This window comes from Aquarana catesbeiana, linkage group LG05 (genome assembly GCF_042186555.1).
Source record: "Aquarana catesbeiana isolate 2022-GZ linkage group LG05, ASM4218655v1, whole genome shotgun sequence".
Taxonomy (NCBI): Eukaryota; Metazoa; Chordata; class Amphibia; order Anura; family Ranidae; genus Aquarana; species Aquarana catesbeiana.
In genome coordinates, this window is record NC_133328.1 from 511849751 (window position 1) to 511867974 (window position 18224).

An 18224-nucleotide genomic window follows, 5' to 3' on the forward strand; every position below is an offset into this window, starting at 1 on the left:
TGCAAATAATTTTACTATATGAAACAGATCCATTCAGTGTCTTTTCTTGTTATCTGTGATTGGCTAAAGCCAATCACATGGTACAGGTGGGCTGTGTTTGGCCCTGTCTGTACCATGTGATCACTGTGACCAATCACAGCTACAGTATCTCACAAAAGTGAGTACACCCCTCACATTTTTGTAAATATTTTATTATCTTTTCATGTGACAACACTGAAGGAATGAAACTTTGCTATGATGTAAAGTAGTGAGTGTACAGCTTGTATAACAGTGTAAATTTGCTGTTCTCTCAAAAAAACTCAACACACAGCCATTAATGTCTAAACCGCTGGCAACAAAAGACAATGTAGACAATGTATAGCATCATGTGATCTGCTGTGGTTGCCCACAGTGATCACATTATACTGGCAGAAGGCTGGTATAGTGATCAGCAATGGGCTGTGTCCGGCCGTCTTCTGAGAGGACATCATATGACATCCACTCATGAAGGGCAAAATGCCCACCTGGCCATCAATCTGTATTAGGCTGGATGGGAAGGTGTTAAAGATCATTCTGAATTTTTCCAACACTCCAGCTACACATGGGAAGACTTTATTACTCCATGAGTTTTGCTTCTTGTGTGTGTTTGCTTGACTTTGTGAATGTTTTAGTGAAAGCCCAGTCTGTGTATCACAATCTGTCAAAGCATACCTGAGATTTCTGTGTTTTCTGTCTTTGGTCTCTGTGTTTAATTTACTATCTCAGCCAGATTTTGCAGTCCTAAAGACCCCCAGTTTGTTTTCTAGTCCAAAAAGGGTAATTTAGTATTCTGTGTATTCCACTGTAAATTTGTTGTATTTTTCCACTGAGTTCATGTGTTTACTAAGAGCTTGTATTTCAAATGTTCAAATCTAGATCCATGTGTCAACCAAGTAAGGGAGATTTTGCTTCATTTTCTGTCCTGGAGACAAAACAGGATATACAGTATAGGAAATTTCTACAAAGTGACAAGAATTCTGCTCTTAGTTGTCATTTGAATATAGGTCCCCATTGGAAGAATTACCTTCACTTATTGTTCTGATGACAGGTTTGACATCTTGGAGGATTTCTCATCGCTCTCTGTCTTTCAATGGTCACCAGGACAAATAAAAAAGGTAAATCTCCCTAATGTGAAATCAGACAACAATAAAAACTTGACAGGAGCTTCTTCCCTACTCTATAAAAAAAAACTGTTTAAGCTATACATACACTTTAATATGCAAAAAAAAACAAAAAAATCACAAGTGCTTTTTTTCTACAGTGTTTTCCTTTGTAGTGGCTTTTTAACTGGTTGCCGCCCGCCCACCATCAAATGACAGAGGGGCGGTGTGGCTCTTGTTCTGGGACGACGTGTTGCTAGGACAGGGGGGAACCCGATCTGTGGAAAGAGCCGCGTCCGCGGCTCTTTAAATATGTGATCGGCTGTGTCCAATCACAGACGGTCACATGTAAACAAGGAACAAAGTAATTGGCGCTCCTCGCCTCATACTGACAGAGTGTGTGGCGAGGAGAGCCAATCAGCAGCATCTCCACGTAGGGGGACATTTAGGAATGTAATCAGGGCACTGATCATCAGTAATAGTAAAAAACTGTGTCATAGATCAGTGCCGATCAGTGGCAGCAATCAGTGCCCGCCACTACCCACAAGTGCCACCAATCAGTGTCCATTAGCGATGCCGGTCAGTGCTGGCAATCAGTGCCGCCTATCAGTGCTGCCCATCAATGCCCATCACTGCTGTCAATCAATGCCCATCAGTGTCGCCCATCAGTGCCACCCATCAATGCCCATCAGTACCACCTATCAGTGCCCACCAGTGCCGCCTATTATTGCCCACTAGTGCCGCCTATTATTGCCCACAAGTGCCGCCTATTAGTGCCCACCAGTGCCGTCTATCAGTGCCCACCAGTGCCATCTAACAGTGCCCATCAATGCCGCCTAACAGTGCTCATCAGTGCCACATATCAGTGACACCTATCAGTGCCCATAAGTGCGGCATATTAGTGCCACCTCATCAATGCCCACCAGTTCAGCCTATCAGTGCCCATCAGTGCTGCCTCATCAGCGCACATCAATGAAGGCAAAAAATTACTTAGTTACAAAATTTACTGACAGAAAAAAAGTGAAAAACATTTTTTTTTTCAAAATAAAATTCAAATTACATCATCAGGGGCCAGGCTACTTGAACCAGGAAAAGGCAGGCAGCTCCCAATGACCTCAGCAATGGAGATGGTGCCCAGTGTGTGACATCAGCAGATCACAGCAGGACAATGCTGAATTCACTAGCTGGGTAAGTATGTGAATTGTGCAAAACACCAGGGAATTTAAGTGGAGAAAAACATGGAGAGACTGAAATACCTTTTTAGGAAGGTTTAGTTTTGAAATCTTGAAAAGAAAAATTACAGCCAAAACTTTTTTGGGACAGAATATTTATTAAAATTGTAATATTGTCTGTGTCCCCATTAGGAAATTGTTCCTTTTTCCTGTCCTGGTTACCGGTGAGCAGAAAAACCTGTGAGATCTTCAAACCTTTCCCCACTCTATATAAAGTTTGAAGAATATTAAAATCGAAATATGTTATATCCCTGATATGTGCTTGCTGTACCATGTACTTGTATGAAAAAGTATCCTGTTCTTTTTTTATTGCTTTCTTTGTGTGAATTCCCTGGTGTTCCTACCAGTCCCTCTGCTTTCCAATTAAAAACTGACCACACTAAGCAGGAGAACACATTGTGGTCAGTTCTTTAGCAGGCTTGGGAACTCAGCCTGCTCTCCTCCAATGATCAATCATGTCCTGGCTCCCCACCCCTTGCACAGCCTTTCACTGGGAAAATCAGCTTGTTGCTATTTCTCCTTCACTAATGCCCCGTACACACGGTCGGACTTTGTTCGGACATTCCGACAACAAAATCCTAGGATTTTTTCCGACGGATGTTGGCTCAAAGTCACACAAAGTTGTCGGAAAATCCGATCGTTTTAAACGCGGTGACGTAAAACATGTACGTCGGGACTATAAACGGGGCAGTGGCCAATAGCTTTCATCTCTTTATTTATTCTGAGCATGCGTGGCACTTTGTCCGTCGGATTTGTGTACACACGATCGGAATTTCCGACAACGGATTTTGTTGTCGGAAAATTTTATCTCCTGCTCTCCAACTTTGTGTGTCAGAAAATCCGATGGAAAATGTCCGATGGAGCCCATACACAGACGGAATTTCCGACAACACGCTCCGATCGGACATTTTCCATCGGAAAATCCGACCGTGTGTACGGGGCATAACTCTTATGCAACTGAGAACAAAGGGAATGTGGAACATTGGTTTGGTTGAATGGGTTGTTTTACAAGGTGAGGGTTTACAATCACTCTAAAAAAACTGAAGTTCCACTTTAGGAATGGAGATTTTGTCATACTAGGAAGGGGCATGGGTGCTTTTAGTGATTCAGGGGTATTTCTACCCCTGAATAATCTTTTGGTCACCATGGGGTTTGCACTTTTTTTTCAATGATTGACTTCCTTGCAAAAGCACAGATTGCATAAGCATCAGTGAAATAATACAGATAGATATTTTAAAAGACAAAGTTAAAATAATTTTCAGTATACTGTATGGGGCTTACCTGTTAGGGAAGAGATATTACTATGGTGAAGAGATCATTCTGATGGATCTGACATTAACAGTGACATTGAGTTAAGATGACATACTTATTGCCTTTTTATAATATTGGTAACTGTGGTCTGAAGGCAGTTTAGAATTGAGATTAGCTGAGATGCGGTGTACGAACATTCCTGCAAATGAAAACGGGAAAGTACATTAAAAGGAAGCTTAACATTGCCTTAGGAGAATTCACAGTTTTTTTTTTAAACAATCTATAAATAATTTTGTTAACTCCACATTTTAACTCCATATACACAAACTGTTGCAAGTAGATGTTTTTCATCTTATTGTATATATTTAGTCTAATCACCAAATATACAGAAAGCACAATTAACCTGACCTACACACTTTAGATAACCTGCAGAGACCAAGACCTGCGCACTTTGGGTGCTGATATTTTTTACACTGAACTTACATTCATTGTACTAACTCAACTATGTCACTTAAAATGCATGATGTATGGGGAGCGATTATAAAAAGTCATTTTGACATCATTAAAATCATCATTATTTTGCTGTTCTTTGCAGAACATTACACATCTTCTCTATTGGTAAAGAAAATAATAAGTTTGGCTGTAATTGTGAATAATATAATTAGCTTATTTTGACAATTTGCCTATTTGTGATTTAAATATGCCAATTAAAACAGGATGCTTTCACAACTTAAACATGTTACTAAAACTAGTACTAAAATGAAATATATCATAAGTGCCTTAACCCCTTCCTGCTGACAGTATACATATATGCAACCTCATTGAAGAGGGTCTTTATCTGTGAAGCCACATATACAGCGGGTAAAATAAATATTGAAGACGTCACCATTTTTCTCAGTAAATATATTTCTAAAGGTGCTATTGACAGGAAATTTCCACCACATGTCAGTAACAACACATGCAATCCATACATACAAAGAAACCAAAACAAATAAGTTCAGAAATTAAGTTATGTGTAATAAAATGGAATGACACAGGGAAAAAGTATTGAACACATGAAGAAAGGTGCAAAAGTGCAAAAAGGCATGGAAAGTTAAGACACCAGCTTAAATCTATCAGTAATTAGAGAGCAATCCTGACGCTTGTCAGTGCAAATTAATATCAGCTGGTTCAGTCTCAACTGATGGCCTACAAAAAGGTGTCTCGTTACCAAGGTGTCACACAAGAAACATCCCTTGATGAGCAAAAGCAAATAACTCTAGCAAGAGCTTTCCAACAATAAGGTTGCGAAGGTCTTGCAAGAGTTATTTGCTTTTGCCCATCAAGAGACTCTTCTGATAATTCTTTTCACTCCTCTGTCAGAAATCCAACAAGGAGCACCTGGTCGGTTTATATTGAAATAATGTTCTTTCCACTTCCGGATTATGGCCCCAACAGGGCTCACAAACCGGAAGTGGAAGAATTGTCAGAAGAGTTGTCCAAGAGCCAAGGACCACTTGTGGAGAGCTTCAGAAAGACCTAGAATTAGCAGATACCATTGTTTCAAAGAAAACAATAAGTAATGTACTAAATCACCATGGCCTGTATGTACGCTCACCATGCAAGAATCTATTGCTTAAGAAAAAGCATGTTGAAGCTCATTTAAAGTTTGCTGCAAAACAGTTAGACAAGCCTGTGAAATACTGGGAGAATATAGTCTGGTCAGATGTGACCAAAATTAAGCTCTTTGGATGCCATAATACACGTCATGTTGAGGTCAAATGGCATTGCACATCACCCCAAAAACACCATCCCATCAGTGAAGTTTGGAGGTGGGAACATCATGGTGTGGGGCTGTTTTTCAGCATATGGTACTGGCAAACTTCATATCATGGAAGGAAGGATGAATGGAAAAATGTACCAAGACATTCTCAATAAAAAACTGCTGCCATCTACCAAAATGAGGAATATAAAATGAGGTGGACATTTCAGCAAGACAATGATCCCAAACACAAAGCCAAGGAGACTCTCAACTGGTTTCAAAGAAGGAAAATAAAGCTGCTAGAATGGCCCAGCCAATCACCTGACTTGAATCCAATAGAAAATCTATGGAAAGAACTAAAAATCAGAGTTCATAAAAGAGGCCCACTGAACCTTCAAGATTTGAAGACTGTTTGTGTGGGAGAATAGGCCAAAAGTACACCTGAGCAATGCATGTGACTAGTTTCTCCATACAGGAGGCGTCTTGAAGCTATCATTACTAACAAAGGATTTTGTACGAAGTATTAAATACATTTTAGTTAGTGTATTCAATACTTTTTCCCCGTGTCATTCCATTTTATTACACATAACTTAATTTCTGAACGTATTTGTTTTGGTTTCTTTGTATGTATGGATTGCATGGGTTACATAGTTACATAGTTACATAGTAGGTGAGGTTGAAAAAAGACACAAGTCCATCAAGTCCAACCTATGTGTGTGATTATGTGTCAGTATTACATTGTATATCCCTGTATGTTGCGGTCATTCAGGCGATTATCTAATAGTTTCTTGAAGCTATCAATGCTCCCCGCTGAGACCACCGCCTGTGGAAGGGAACTCCACATCCTTGCCACTCTTACAGTAAAGAACCCTCTACGTAGTTTAAGGTTAAACCTCTTTTCTTCTAATTGTAATGAGTGGCCATGAGTCTTATTAAACTCTCTTCTGCGAAAAAGTTTTATCCCTATTGTGGGGTCACCAGTACAGTATTTGTAAATTGAAATAATTTCCCCTCTCAAGCGTCTCTTCTCCAGAGAGACTAAGTTCAGTGCTCGCAACCTTTCCTCATAACTAATATCCTCCAGACCCTTTATTAGCTTTGTTGCCCTTCTTTGTACTCGCTCCAATTCCAGTACATCCTTCCTGAGGACTGGTGCCCAGAGCTGGACAGCATACTCCAGGTGCGGCCGGACCAGAGCCTTGTAGAGTGGGGGAATTATCGTTTTATCTCTGGCGTTGATCCCCCTTTTAATGCATGCCAATATTCTGTTTGCTTTGTTAGCAGCAGCTTGGCATTGCATGCCATTGCTGAGCCTATCATCTACTAGGACCCTCAGGTCCTTTTCCATCCTAGATTCCCCCAGAGGTTCTCCCCCCAGTGTATAGATTGCATTCACACGCGTACACACGGTCGGACTTTTCGAGTGGACTGGTCCGACGGACCGAGTCCGGGGGACAATCCGATCATGTGTGGGCTTCATCGGACCTTCAGCTGACTTTTGCAGTCGAAAATCTGACGGACTTTAGATTTGGAACATGCTTCAAATCTTTACGTCGTAACTCCGCTGCACCCAGAAATCCGCTCGTCTGTATGTTAGTCCGACGGACAAAAACCGACGCTAGGGCAACTATTGGCTACTGGTTATCAACTTACTTATTTTAGTCCGGTGTACGACATCACGTCCGAATCCGTTGGACTTTGGTGTGATCGTGTGTAGGCAAGTCCGTTCGTTAAAAAGTCAGTCGGAAGTCCGTCGAAAGTCCGTCGGACCAGTCCGGTCGAAAAGTCCGCCCGTGTGTATGCGGCTTAAGTGTGTTTTAGATAGGATTAAAAAAAAAGAGCAAAATTTGCACTATTGTTTGTGAGCCCTATACGGGTACAAACAACAAAGCCCAATTTGTCCTGAAAAAACAAGGTATAATCCACCTGGATACATAAAGAAGCGCATTTATGCACATAGTATAAATATAAAAAGCCTTTGCGCTACTAAGATGTGTTCCGAGTGATCTCTTATAAAAATATAAAGCTTAATATAAAAGTTAATAAATGAACAATTAAATAACCAAAGTGCGTGCCGTGCAATAAAGTGCAATCAAATAAAATAAAGAAAGCTGTCTGCAGCAGAATCTTCCAGTGTATCACAATCCACTCACAATAAATAACAGTCGTATTGTGATCCCGCGCTACAGCAGTAATGTGCAAAAATTAATCAATAGGTAAAATATATAAACACTGTGTAAATATAGTTCAATAAATTAGAATAATAAAAGTGCAAAAGTGATAAGTCCATAATTGGTAGATCAACCCCGGGGCATAAGATTCAGTATAATAATAATCTCTTAATTACATATTCTTATAACGAATGTCCAAAAAAAGGAAATTGTGTAAAAATAAGTTCAAGTAATGGCTCAGTAGACAAGGGAGAAGTTTAAATCCCAAAAATGAGCTCACAGAACCCTCACCTTCATATCTTGATATATCAGCATATGATAATGAATGGGGGTCGATTCCGTTATTCCAACTTCTACCACCAGGGGGTCCTCCGTTTCATTAAATGTAAGACCTGGATAACTTGAAGTGTCAGCATAAACCATATGCAGGAATCTATTCTGCTGTATTAATATCCACCACCAGGGGGTCCTACGATACAACGAGTATGTAAGTATGTAACCTGAATAGGTACTCCACATCCACGTCCTCATGTAATCTCGTACCCTCAGCAGGGGGTAGGAGAGAAATTGGTAAGGATGGGAGAGAAAAAGCTCCAATGGTGTAGTCCATTAGATATATAGATTTTATTCAGAAGATAAAGCTGGACTCTTACATTAAAAATTCAAAAAACAGGCATAAAACAGCTGATATGGCATCTGGACGCCGTTTTCACATCACTTCCGGTATACTTCAACCTCCGGCCACCCCCTACGCGTTACGTCATCACGTGACTTCATCAGGGTCCCCTGATGAAGTCACGTGATGACGTAGCGCATAGGGAGTGGCGTGGATGTGGAGAACGTGGATGTGGAGTACCTATTCAGGTTACATACTCGGTGGAACGTAGGACCCCCTGGTGGTGGATATTAATACAGCGGAATAGATTCCTGCATATGGTTTATGCTGACACTATTGATTAATTTTTGCACATTACTGCTGTAGCGCGTGATCACTATACGACTGTCATTTATGCACAAATGGCGTTTGAGCGTAAATGCATTCTATTGACCAGTTATTAGTTTATTCTGGCCATTGGAATACATTTATGAGCATATGTGTGCACATTTTTTCTGCTCAAAAGCTTCTCTCAGAATGTGCCTTTGGGGGTATTTTTCTGCCTGTAAATACTCCTCTTCAAATACTCCTGTAAATGCTTATGTGTGCACCAGGATCCATGTGATGTCATTGGAGTACACCAGCAGGTTATATTTTTCTTAATGACTGCCTTCCTACTGCCACATACCTAAACTTTGTGTGCTACCTAAACACCTCCCTCGCTACCTTTTAACAGAAATACGTTGTGCTCATACTGTATATTTTTTATAAGACCTTAGACCTTACCTTAGACATTTTTCAGTCCTTACATTGTTTTGAAACTACAGTACTCTATGGTTTTGATAACCTGTAGGTAAATTTTTAACATAAGGACTGTTTAAGACTGCTCTCTAAAAGCTACTGTAAAGTGCCATTCAACAAAGCACACCATTTTCCTGGTAAACATCTGCGGTCCAAGTGTACAAGCCTTGTATGATTTGTAGATTATTTCAGAGGTTTGCCATCACAGCATTACAACTACCTGCATGCGAAATGTTTGTATTCAATGAATGGAGCATCCACCCACATACCCTCTTCACATTTCTGTATGAGTTATCAGAGTGGTTGTATTGATGTTGTGTTCACTAATTGCCTTTAATCCAGAACAGTGTATGGATCAATAACCCTTGTGTTTGTTAATAGATTATCAGTTCCACTAATTACAGTTACAAAACACTGTTCTTTGTAACTTCTTTAGAAAACATTGAAATAAGCATGGACTTTAGTACCTAATTAATCCATTTTTTTTGTACAACTTCCAAAAATGATCATTACTTGACCTGAACCATGCACACTTAATTAAAGTAATAAAATTGTAAAATCGTTTAAAACTGTGGTAATAAATAATATGTATTTTCAGGGTGTTTGCTCACATCTTCTCTGTCTGAAATAAGAAATGAAATGGGTGCAGTCTAAAAAACACCAATGTACTTTTTATTTGTTTAACACTGAGAGGGGCTGATCTTAAAAGTTTTAATTAATCAGCAAGGGTAAATTCAAATTTGTATTGCAAAATATTGAGATGCGAGGTAAAGTAGGAAATATTTATTTTCACATATACTAATATTTAAATGAAGACATATTTTGCATATAAAGGAAAAAACTATGTGGAGTTAATTTTGATTAGGTTTGTGGAGGCCTTTATACATAATTAGGATTTTAGGACACATTTTAAAAGCCAAAAAAGGCCTCTAAATTTAAAAACACAGTTGCTCTATATGTTATTAATAATGGTAAACTTAGTGGATACATTTTTTTAAATGTTGAACTGATTAACAGCTTCTTAAACAAATTACTGGAAGATAAAAATCACACATTTGAATGTGTTATATAATATACCACAATGTTCTGCTAAATTGTTGGCCATCAGAAAATGTTATTATTGTGTAGTATTTTAAATACCGTATTTATCGGCATTTAACACGCACCCCAATTTTAAGTGGGAAGTTATTTTCACAGCCCCCTTTACAGTACACAGTCCCCCCTCCCCAGTACACAGCCCCCCATCCAGTATACAGCCCCTCCCCCTGCACAGTACACAGCCCCCCATCCAGTATACACCCCCCTCCCCAGTATACAGCCCCCCATCCAGTACACAGCCCCCCTCCCCAGTACACATAGATGGTCATGTGACCGCTCTCCTCCTCCAATCTAAAGCTACACTCGGAGGAGGAGGAGCAGGAGGAGGAGAGCAGCCAGAAAAAACTGACCTATTGAGATATTTAGAAGCTTTGTTTTACAATGACACTGACACAGGAGGAGCAGTGTACAAGAAGGGGCTGGCAAGTGATTTTTTTTCTCAACTTTAGACTATGCAGGCAGTGCTGTTCCAGGGCCAGGAGAGGCAGGACGGCTGGCCTGACACCCCTTCAATAGGTGGCTCCTGGGGCGGACTGCCCAATCCCCACCCCCTGTTGGTAAAACATATTATCGGCGTATAACACGCAGGCACTCTTTACCCTCTCTCTTCAGGGGAAAAAAATGTGTGTTATACGATGATAAATACGGTATTTTACTATCCATTGTTTAAAAAACTGTTGTAATTTATGGGTCCTCTGTATTTCTATGCAGTGCTTGTGATCAAAGTTCTTTGCTTGTGTTCTAGGTCTTACAGCTGCTGCATCATTGGTATCTCTAGCATGGGCCCTGGCATCCTATCAGAAAGCATTAAGAGATTCGAGAGATGACAAGAAACCCATCAGTTATATGGCTGTAATCATCCAGTTCTGTTGGCATTTCTTCACCATCGCCGCCAGAGTGATAACGTTTGCTCTCTTCGCTTCAGTTTTCCAACTCTACTTTGGAATATTTATTGTACTTCACTGGTGTATCATGACCTTTTGGATTGTGCATTGTGAAACAGAATTCTGCATCACTAAGTGGGAGGAGATTGTGTTTGATATGGTGGTTGGAATAATCTATATCTTTAGTTGGTTTAACGTCAAGGAAGGAAGGACACGGTGTCGGCTATTTATTTATTACTTTGTCATCCTTCTGGAAAACACCGCCTTGAGTACCCTGTGGTATTTGTACAAGGCCCCCCAAATCCTGGATGCATTTGCTATTCCAGCACTGTGTGTAGTGTTTAGCAGCTTTTTAACTGGTATTGTTTTTATGCTTATGTACTATGCCTTCTTTCACCCTAATGGACCTAGATTTGGCCAATCACCGAGCTGTGCTTGTGAAGATCCCATATCTGCATTTCCCTTGCCCCCTGAGGTGGCCTCAAACACTCTTAGATCTATGTCTAATAACAGGAGTGTGGCCAGTGACCAGAAATATACAGAAAGAGATGGCTGCATGCCAGTATTTCAAGTGAGGCCTACAGCCCCTTCTACACCATCCTCAAGGCCTCCAAGGATTGAAGAATCTGTTATTAAAATTGACCTGTTTAGAAACAGGTATCCAGCCTGGGAGAGACATGTGTTGGATAGAAGCCTACGTAAGGCAATTTTAGCTTTTGAATGTTCACCTACTCCCCCTCGGCTGCAGTATAAAGACGATGCACTTATTCAGGAACGTCTGGAATATGAAACCACGTTGTAACAGCAGCAAAAGGAAATCCTGACATCCAGGAATTTAAAAAGCCACAATGATAACCTGAACAATAAGCACTGTCAACTGGTCGGTGGCTGAAAAAAACTGTTTAACCTTTACCAACAGAGCAAAAAACCATGGCAAGTAAAGTCATGGAAAACAAATAAAATGGCTATTCATCATGATTATCATTCTTTCAGACACTCTGATATATCAAAGTGAAAGTTTTGCTTGTGCGTTTTAGGACAGAAGAAATTCAGTGGGGAGAGAACATACAAACAAGGGCAGGACAGTAGACCTATGTAGTGTAGTGTTGTCTAGTGCTGTGATTATTATTCATATATAAGTCATTATTGTCTCAAGATTTGTAATGTCTACAAGGTTTTATATGTAATGACCCTATATCATGCTACAGCCAACAGTCTATACACTGCAGGTCTCTGCTCCACAAGTAAAAAATGTTGCAATAGGAAACTACCACCCATATATTCCAGTTGTCCTGATTTGGTGTGACAGTGCCAGTTTGAGTATCACAAAAGTGGCATGTTCACAAAAACACATATGGCCTAGCCCAACTATCTGTGTGAATTCAAGAACAACAGAGGAGCAGATGACCCTGTTTGCAACATGCCAAGTATTGGAAATATTTTATGAACACATCAGGACTGAGTTTGCATCTGATCTTTATGATCCAATTTTTATATCCATGCAAACTATATTCTGTTTTGCAAACAAGCACAGTACAACAGTGAATACCATATTTTTTTTCCTAGAAAATCTTAAGGAAATGTGTCTTATCACAAATGTCAATAACAATTCACCCAAAGGCTGCTACCTATTTCCCCTTAATTCATTTACCTACACCAGTAGCTAGTTGAGAAAACGGCAATGAATTCTGTGAAGTTGTGAGAATGTGAATCACCTGTGATGACATGAAACATCATAGGACACTGGTCAAAAATGATAATCATGATGACATACCCAGATGACAAACAAAGATTTGTCATGGTAGTGGAAAGTTATGTGATGGGGATAAAAGTGTCTGGTTTCTTGTACTATACAGGAGATCAGTTCAGGACTCTGAATGCATGGCTCCATGTGATTTATGCAGGTATGATATAAAATATGAACTGACGCCATACCCTCCTAGTGCCAAACATTACATAGTGTAAGTGACTGCTCTGATGTCTGAGAAACACACAATATGTGGCATGTTGAGCCGTGCAAGAGTATGAAACCAGACGGAGTGCACCAGTTCTCCACATGTACAGACAACTCACCTTTTATACCTATAACTAAGTGATAACTTTTAGGCTTTGGGGTTGTCTACTAGTAAGTATACACAGTGCCGTAGAATAAAATACATTTGTGGAAGACCACTAAGTGAAGACTTGTTTTCATATTAATCCAAATCCGCAGAGAAACAGTTCTGAGACAGTGCCGGTGTTGCAATTGTTTAGAGTCAAAGTCATTTTGTTTTGCACAAAACTGTTTTCATGTTATTTCAAAAGATATACCCAAATGGTGCTTTCAGTTGCATTAAAAGTGCAAGTTAAAATCTTACAACATTTTTTTTTCTGTTTGCAAAATCAGAAACCTATGAATTACTCAATATTTTGTATTGTATACTATGGTTTACATAAGGTATTACTTTTTTATAATGTGTGGATCTCATATCATCCCACAATCCCACATATAGACCTCTAAGATCATTAGTTTATTTTATTTTTACAAGTTTCTCAAGTTCTCTACTTCATGTACAGAAAATAACAATAATTAAATGTTGCACACATACTATAACCAACTTGTATTAATGTAGAACCATGCTCCAGCAGTCAGTAATTGTAATGTTATTGGACATTATTTTGGTACAGTTCATTAAATTTTACTGCAAAAAAATAGCACAAATGCTGACTGAAAGCATTCATAAAACATTATACAACATGTGAAATTGCATCACGACAATTCTTTTTTGGGTTCATGCAGTATTTATGAAGAGGTACTGTACTATACAGTTATGGGTCTATGTAATGTATATCTCAGATCATACTTTGGACCTGTGAAATTATCAAGTAGTCTGTTATGTAATGTTATTAACATTGCTATACTGTAGGTGTAGGCCTCATCTTCACATGTCCTAATATAACGTAACCCTCTTATAGAAAGGACATTATTAGTGGGCAAGTGATAAAAGGTAGAATAATGGAAAATAATGATCTATAGCTATTACTGAACTACATATCCCACAGTGCACAATTGTTAGCACATAGCTGGCTAAGTTTTGCGGAAGACTTAAGTAAATGTTGAGTGGAAATGTAGCTGAATCAAGCATGCTTTCTGAATCAGGCAAATTTGAAAAGTTACTTAGAGGCTGTTTCAGCACGACTCAACGGAAATAAATAAGAGCATGACAAGTCCACTTGTGTCAAATTTAAATAATTTCACTTTAAATAAATATTTATCATGTCATCAGTTTAAATTTAGCCCTGAAGGTATAGAATTGATTGCCAATTGCCAATACTTTTGAGGAGCCCCAAAATAATCTTTAACTAATTACAGTCATGTCACCTTATTGCGAAGTTGACTTTGTTATGCAGTAAACACATTAGGTACCTGAAACTCTACACTGAACTATGAGGCATGCGGAATCTTGTAGTTCTACAAAATCTGGGGATCTTTATGTGTAGTAAATATGTCCTCACAATGCAATATTATATAAAGTTTATTTATTTATGTTTTGTCTTGGTCCCAACCCCATTCCTAGCTTTTTCTTTTTCATTTTTTAAAGGATAAATCATTGTTAAAGTCTATTGTAAATTGATTTTTAAATACTGTAATTCTATAAGAGTCACAGAAAGTTAATGATGAATAAATGCTTGTAAGAGTCTTGGAAACTCATTCCATGTGATGTACTTATACCTTGTTATGATGTGTGCATTAGGGGTTCATGACGTAACAGTGTGTGACATTATAATATTTCACATCCTTGTTTACTGAAACTCCAGATCTGTGAGAGTAGATCTATAATAGTGTTAGCATTTTAGGAATCCCAGTTATTTAGACAATACACAAAAAACCTCAGCATTTGTAAATAGTAACATAGATTTTATGAAATGTAACTATTATCTTTTTTATTTAAGAAAAAAATTCTGCTCTAGTAAAACACAGTACATACAGTACACAAATTAAAAAAATGCCAATTGGATACCATTGTTTAAATATTTTTGGTCCCCAAATTTAAAACAAAAATCAGATCAACCAAAGATTATTCCCCTAAATCAATACAATTTTAATGTTTTCAAAGTCTTGTGCTGTCTTTGATCATGGAAAAAAAATCTTTACAGATAATCATATTTTGTCATCGTTCACAAAGATGAGTACTCCAATACCTTAGAGAACTAACACATATGAATAAGCATGCCAAGGAAAATAAATTGTGATTCCTAGGAAAATGGTGACTTATATTTGTGTGTATGTGTGTGCAAATCAATGCAAATTTTGGTGCTGTATAATTTTATTTAAAAAGACAACTTTTGTTATGAAATGACCTATCTTGAGTAAAGTTAATAAGGTAAAAGTGTGAGTTATCCAGTTGATTGACAAAATATACCGTGATTTTCATCAGTGTCATTATTTTTAGGTTTCATGTTCTTTTTTCACTGCGGCAATGAAGCATAATACAGAATGGAATTACAGCCTCCAACCTTCCATAATTCATCATTTTCTTTGTGATTTCCCAATAGGATGTTATTGAAATTAATTAACCATTCAGGAGAACTCTCAAAGTAAATATTTCTGTATATCTAAAAAAAAAAAAAAACAATGCTCCTAATAATATGTTATATGTGCTATTTTGTTACAGAAAAACACAAGTGCGTAGCAGCGTTTTAACTGAAATTTGTGATGATCAGACCAGAATTTTATTTTTTTACATTTTTTGCCAGAATATTTGCATGCATTTTTGTCTGAGCTTTAAAAAAATTAAAAAAAAAAAAAAAGAATCTACTTAATCATGGATCATGAAATATATGGTTCTCTGCAGACTGGAAAAATTATAGCATCTTGTGACTTGGCACACTATTGGCATTAATGTGTAAAACATAGCATAAGGTTGATTCACATCCCAGATATCAAGCTATTGTGCTGCAAGTTTGAAAATAACTTGCTAAGCTATTGCTAGACTTGCCAGGCTTCACAAGTTTGTTGCACAAAGACAGCAAGTCTGCATTGCATCCCTCCAGATCAACTTTCTTTGCAAACAATCTGCAAGTCTGCTGCAAGTTCTGGTTCAGTTATGTTGTGCAATAGTCATCCCACCACAGGGGTCACTGTGGCAGAATTTTCATGCTGTAGACTTGCAAAGCTCCTGCTGTAGACTCACCACTGCAACTTGGCTCTTGCTAGAGACTTGCAACGCAAATTTTCAACAAATTGGAAAAGTGTCAACTAGAACTTGTGCTTCAAATGCTCTGCAAGTGTAGAACTTGACAGTGAAAATTTGCAGCAAGTTAACCGACTTACAATTCAACAATGCCACAAATTTATGACAAGTTATCCTTGCTATCTGGCATAGACCTATGCGCCATGTCTATTTACCCATGATAGTTTTGGAGATTCTTTAGGCATGTGGTAGCTCTATATAATGGTGTTTCTAAACTGGTTTATATTACCTATTCACTCACAGCATTAGGTATTTGCCAAGCACACCCTAGCATGATATTTTATCTAATAAACTCCAGATGTCAAGTACCTTATACAGGTATATATAGTTTGGAAGAACCTTTCTTTTGTAATGATAAAACATATTAGCTAAAACATAGTTTGTAAGCATTTAATACTAATAAAGTTGTCACCAGAGCAAGCAGTGAGAGAAACTATTCAACTGGGACAGCAGTTTTTATGTCAGTTCTCTAAGCTGAGAATTCCACTCACTTTAGAGAAATTTCCGCTCACTTCCTGTTGCATATCCATGACAGAAAATTCAAGTAAATCTTTGCAGTAGGACACAGCGAAAAAATGTAACCGTTAAAAAATGACACCCTTCCCTACTCCCTAATATGAAAAAATGTTTTGATAGCACATACACGTTAACAATTAGCACACATGCCAATGGTTAGGAATCTGCTTCAGGAGTTCCACTGTATACTATGGGATTGATTTACTAAAGGCAAATAGTCTGTGCACTGCAAGTGCACCCGCAAATGTACCAAGAAGTGCACTGCAAGTGCAGTTGCTCTAGATCTGAGGGGCGCATGCAAGGAAAATAAAATACGAAATTAAATACGATTGGATGATAGAAATCAGCAGAGCTTCCCCTCGTTGCACTTCCAAGTGCACTTTTAATTGCACTTTTAGTGCACAGTATATTTGCCTTCAGTAAATCAACCTCCCCATCTCTTTCACCCATCTGAACACTTTTTTGGTTTGTATTGAAGAAAAACATGGAAGGTGTGACCGTATTCTTATTGTGTGCCTGTGCTCAGACTGTAGATATTTACATATTTTTAATAAGAAGTAAAACGTCTCTAAAACAAGCCATTCTCTGACCTTTCTAGCTGTATGCACTGTAAAGTAATTCATAAATCACAACAAAGACTTTAAAGTTGGATTTCAATGGGTTTTTACAGCTTAGAAATGCCTTCAGTGGAATTAACAGTGGAGTGGCACAGGCTTTTTGTCGAGAAAATGCATCAAATGCTGCTTCTAATTAATAAAAAAAGGGGCAAACTTAAAGGCTAAGTTCACCTTTGTTGACCTTTCTTTTTTCTTTTTAATTCCAGCTTCCCTATGTACAGTGAGGGAAAAAGTATTTGATCTTTTGCTGATTTTGTATGTTTGCCCACTGACAAACAAATGATCAGTCTATAATTTTAATGGTAGGTTTATTTTAGTGAGAGACAGAATAACAAAAAATCCAGAAAAACGCATTTCAAAAAATGTATAAATTAATTTGCATTTTAATGAGTGAAATAAGTATTTGACCCCTTTGCAAAAACATGACTTAGTATTTGGTGGCAATCACAGAGGCCACCATGTTTGCACACATCTCAGAAGGGATTTTGTCCCACTCCTCTTTGCAGATCCTCTCCAAGTTATTAAGGTTTCGAAGCTGACGTTTTGTAACTCAAACCTTCAGCTCCCTCCACATATTTTCTATGGGATTAAGGTCTGGAGACTGGCTAGGCCATTCCAGGACCTTAATGTGCTTCTTTTTGAGCCACTCATTTGTTGCCTTGGCCGTGTGTTTTGGATCATTGTCATGCTGTAATATCCATCCATGACCCATTTTTAATGCCCTGGCTGAGGGAAGGAGGTTCTCACCCAAGATTTGATGGTACATGACCCCATCAATCGTCTCCTTGATGTGGTGAAATTGTCCAGTCCTCTTAGCAGAAAAACACCCCACAAGCATAATGTTTCCACCTCTATGTTTGACAGTGGGGATGGTGTTCTTGGGGTCATAGACAGCATTCGTCCTCCTCCAAATAAGTTGAGCTGATGCCAAAGAGTTTGATTTCGGTCTTATCTGACCACAACACT

At 38.5% G+C, this 18224-nt stretch overlaps 1 protein-coding gene across 1 annotated transcript in view; it reads left to right on the forward strand.

Moving 5' to 3' along the window:
• The window catches only part of XKR4 (XK related 4), a 453031-nt gene extending 439660 nt beyond the window's left edge, over positions 1-13371 (forward strand). The window contains exon 3 of the mRNA XM_073631614.1: positions 10753-13371. Within this exon, the coding sequence (XP_073487715.1) occupies positions 10753-11693 (941 nt within the window). The 3' untranslated portion in view covers positions 11694-13371. The remainder of the gene's footprint in view (positions 1-10752) is intronic.
• The last annotated feature ends 4853 nt before the right edge of the window (positions 13372-18224 follow it).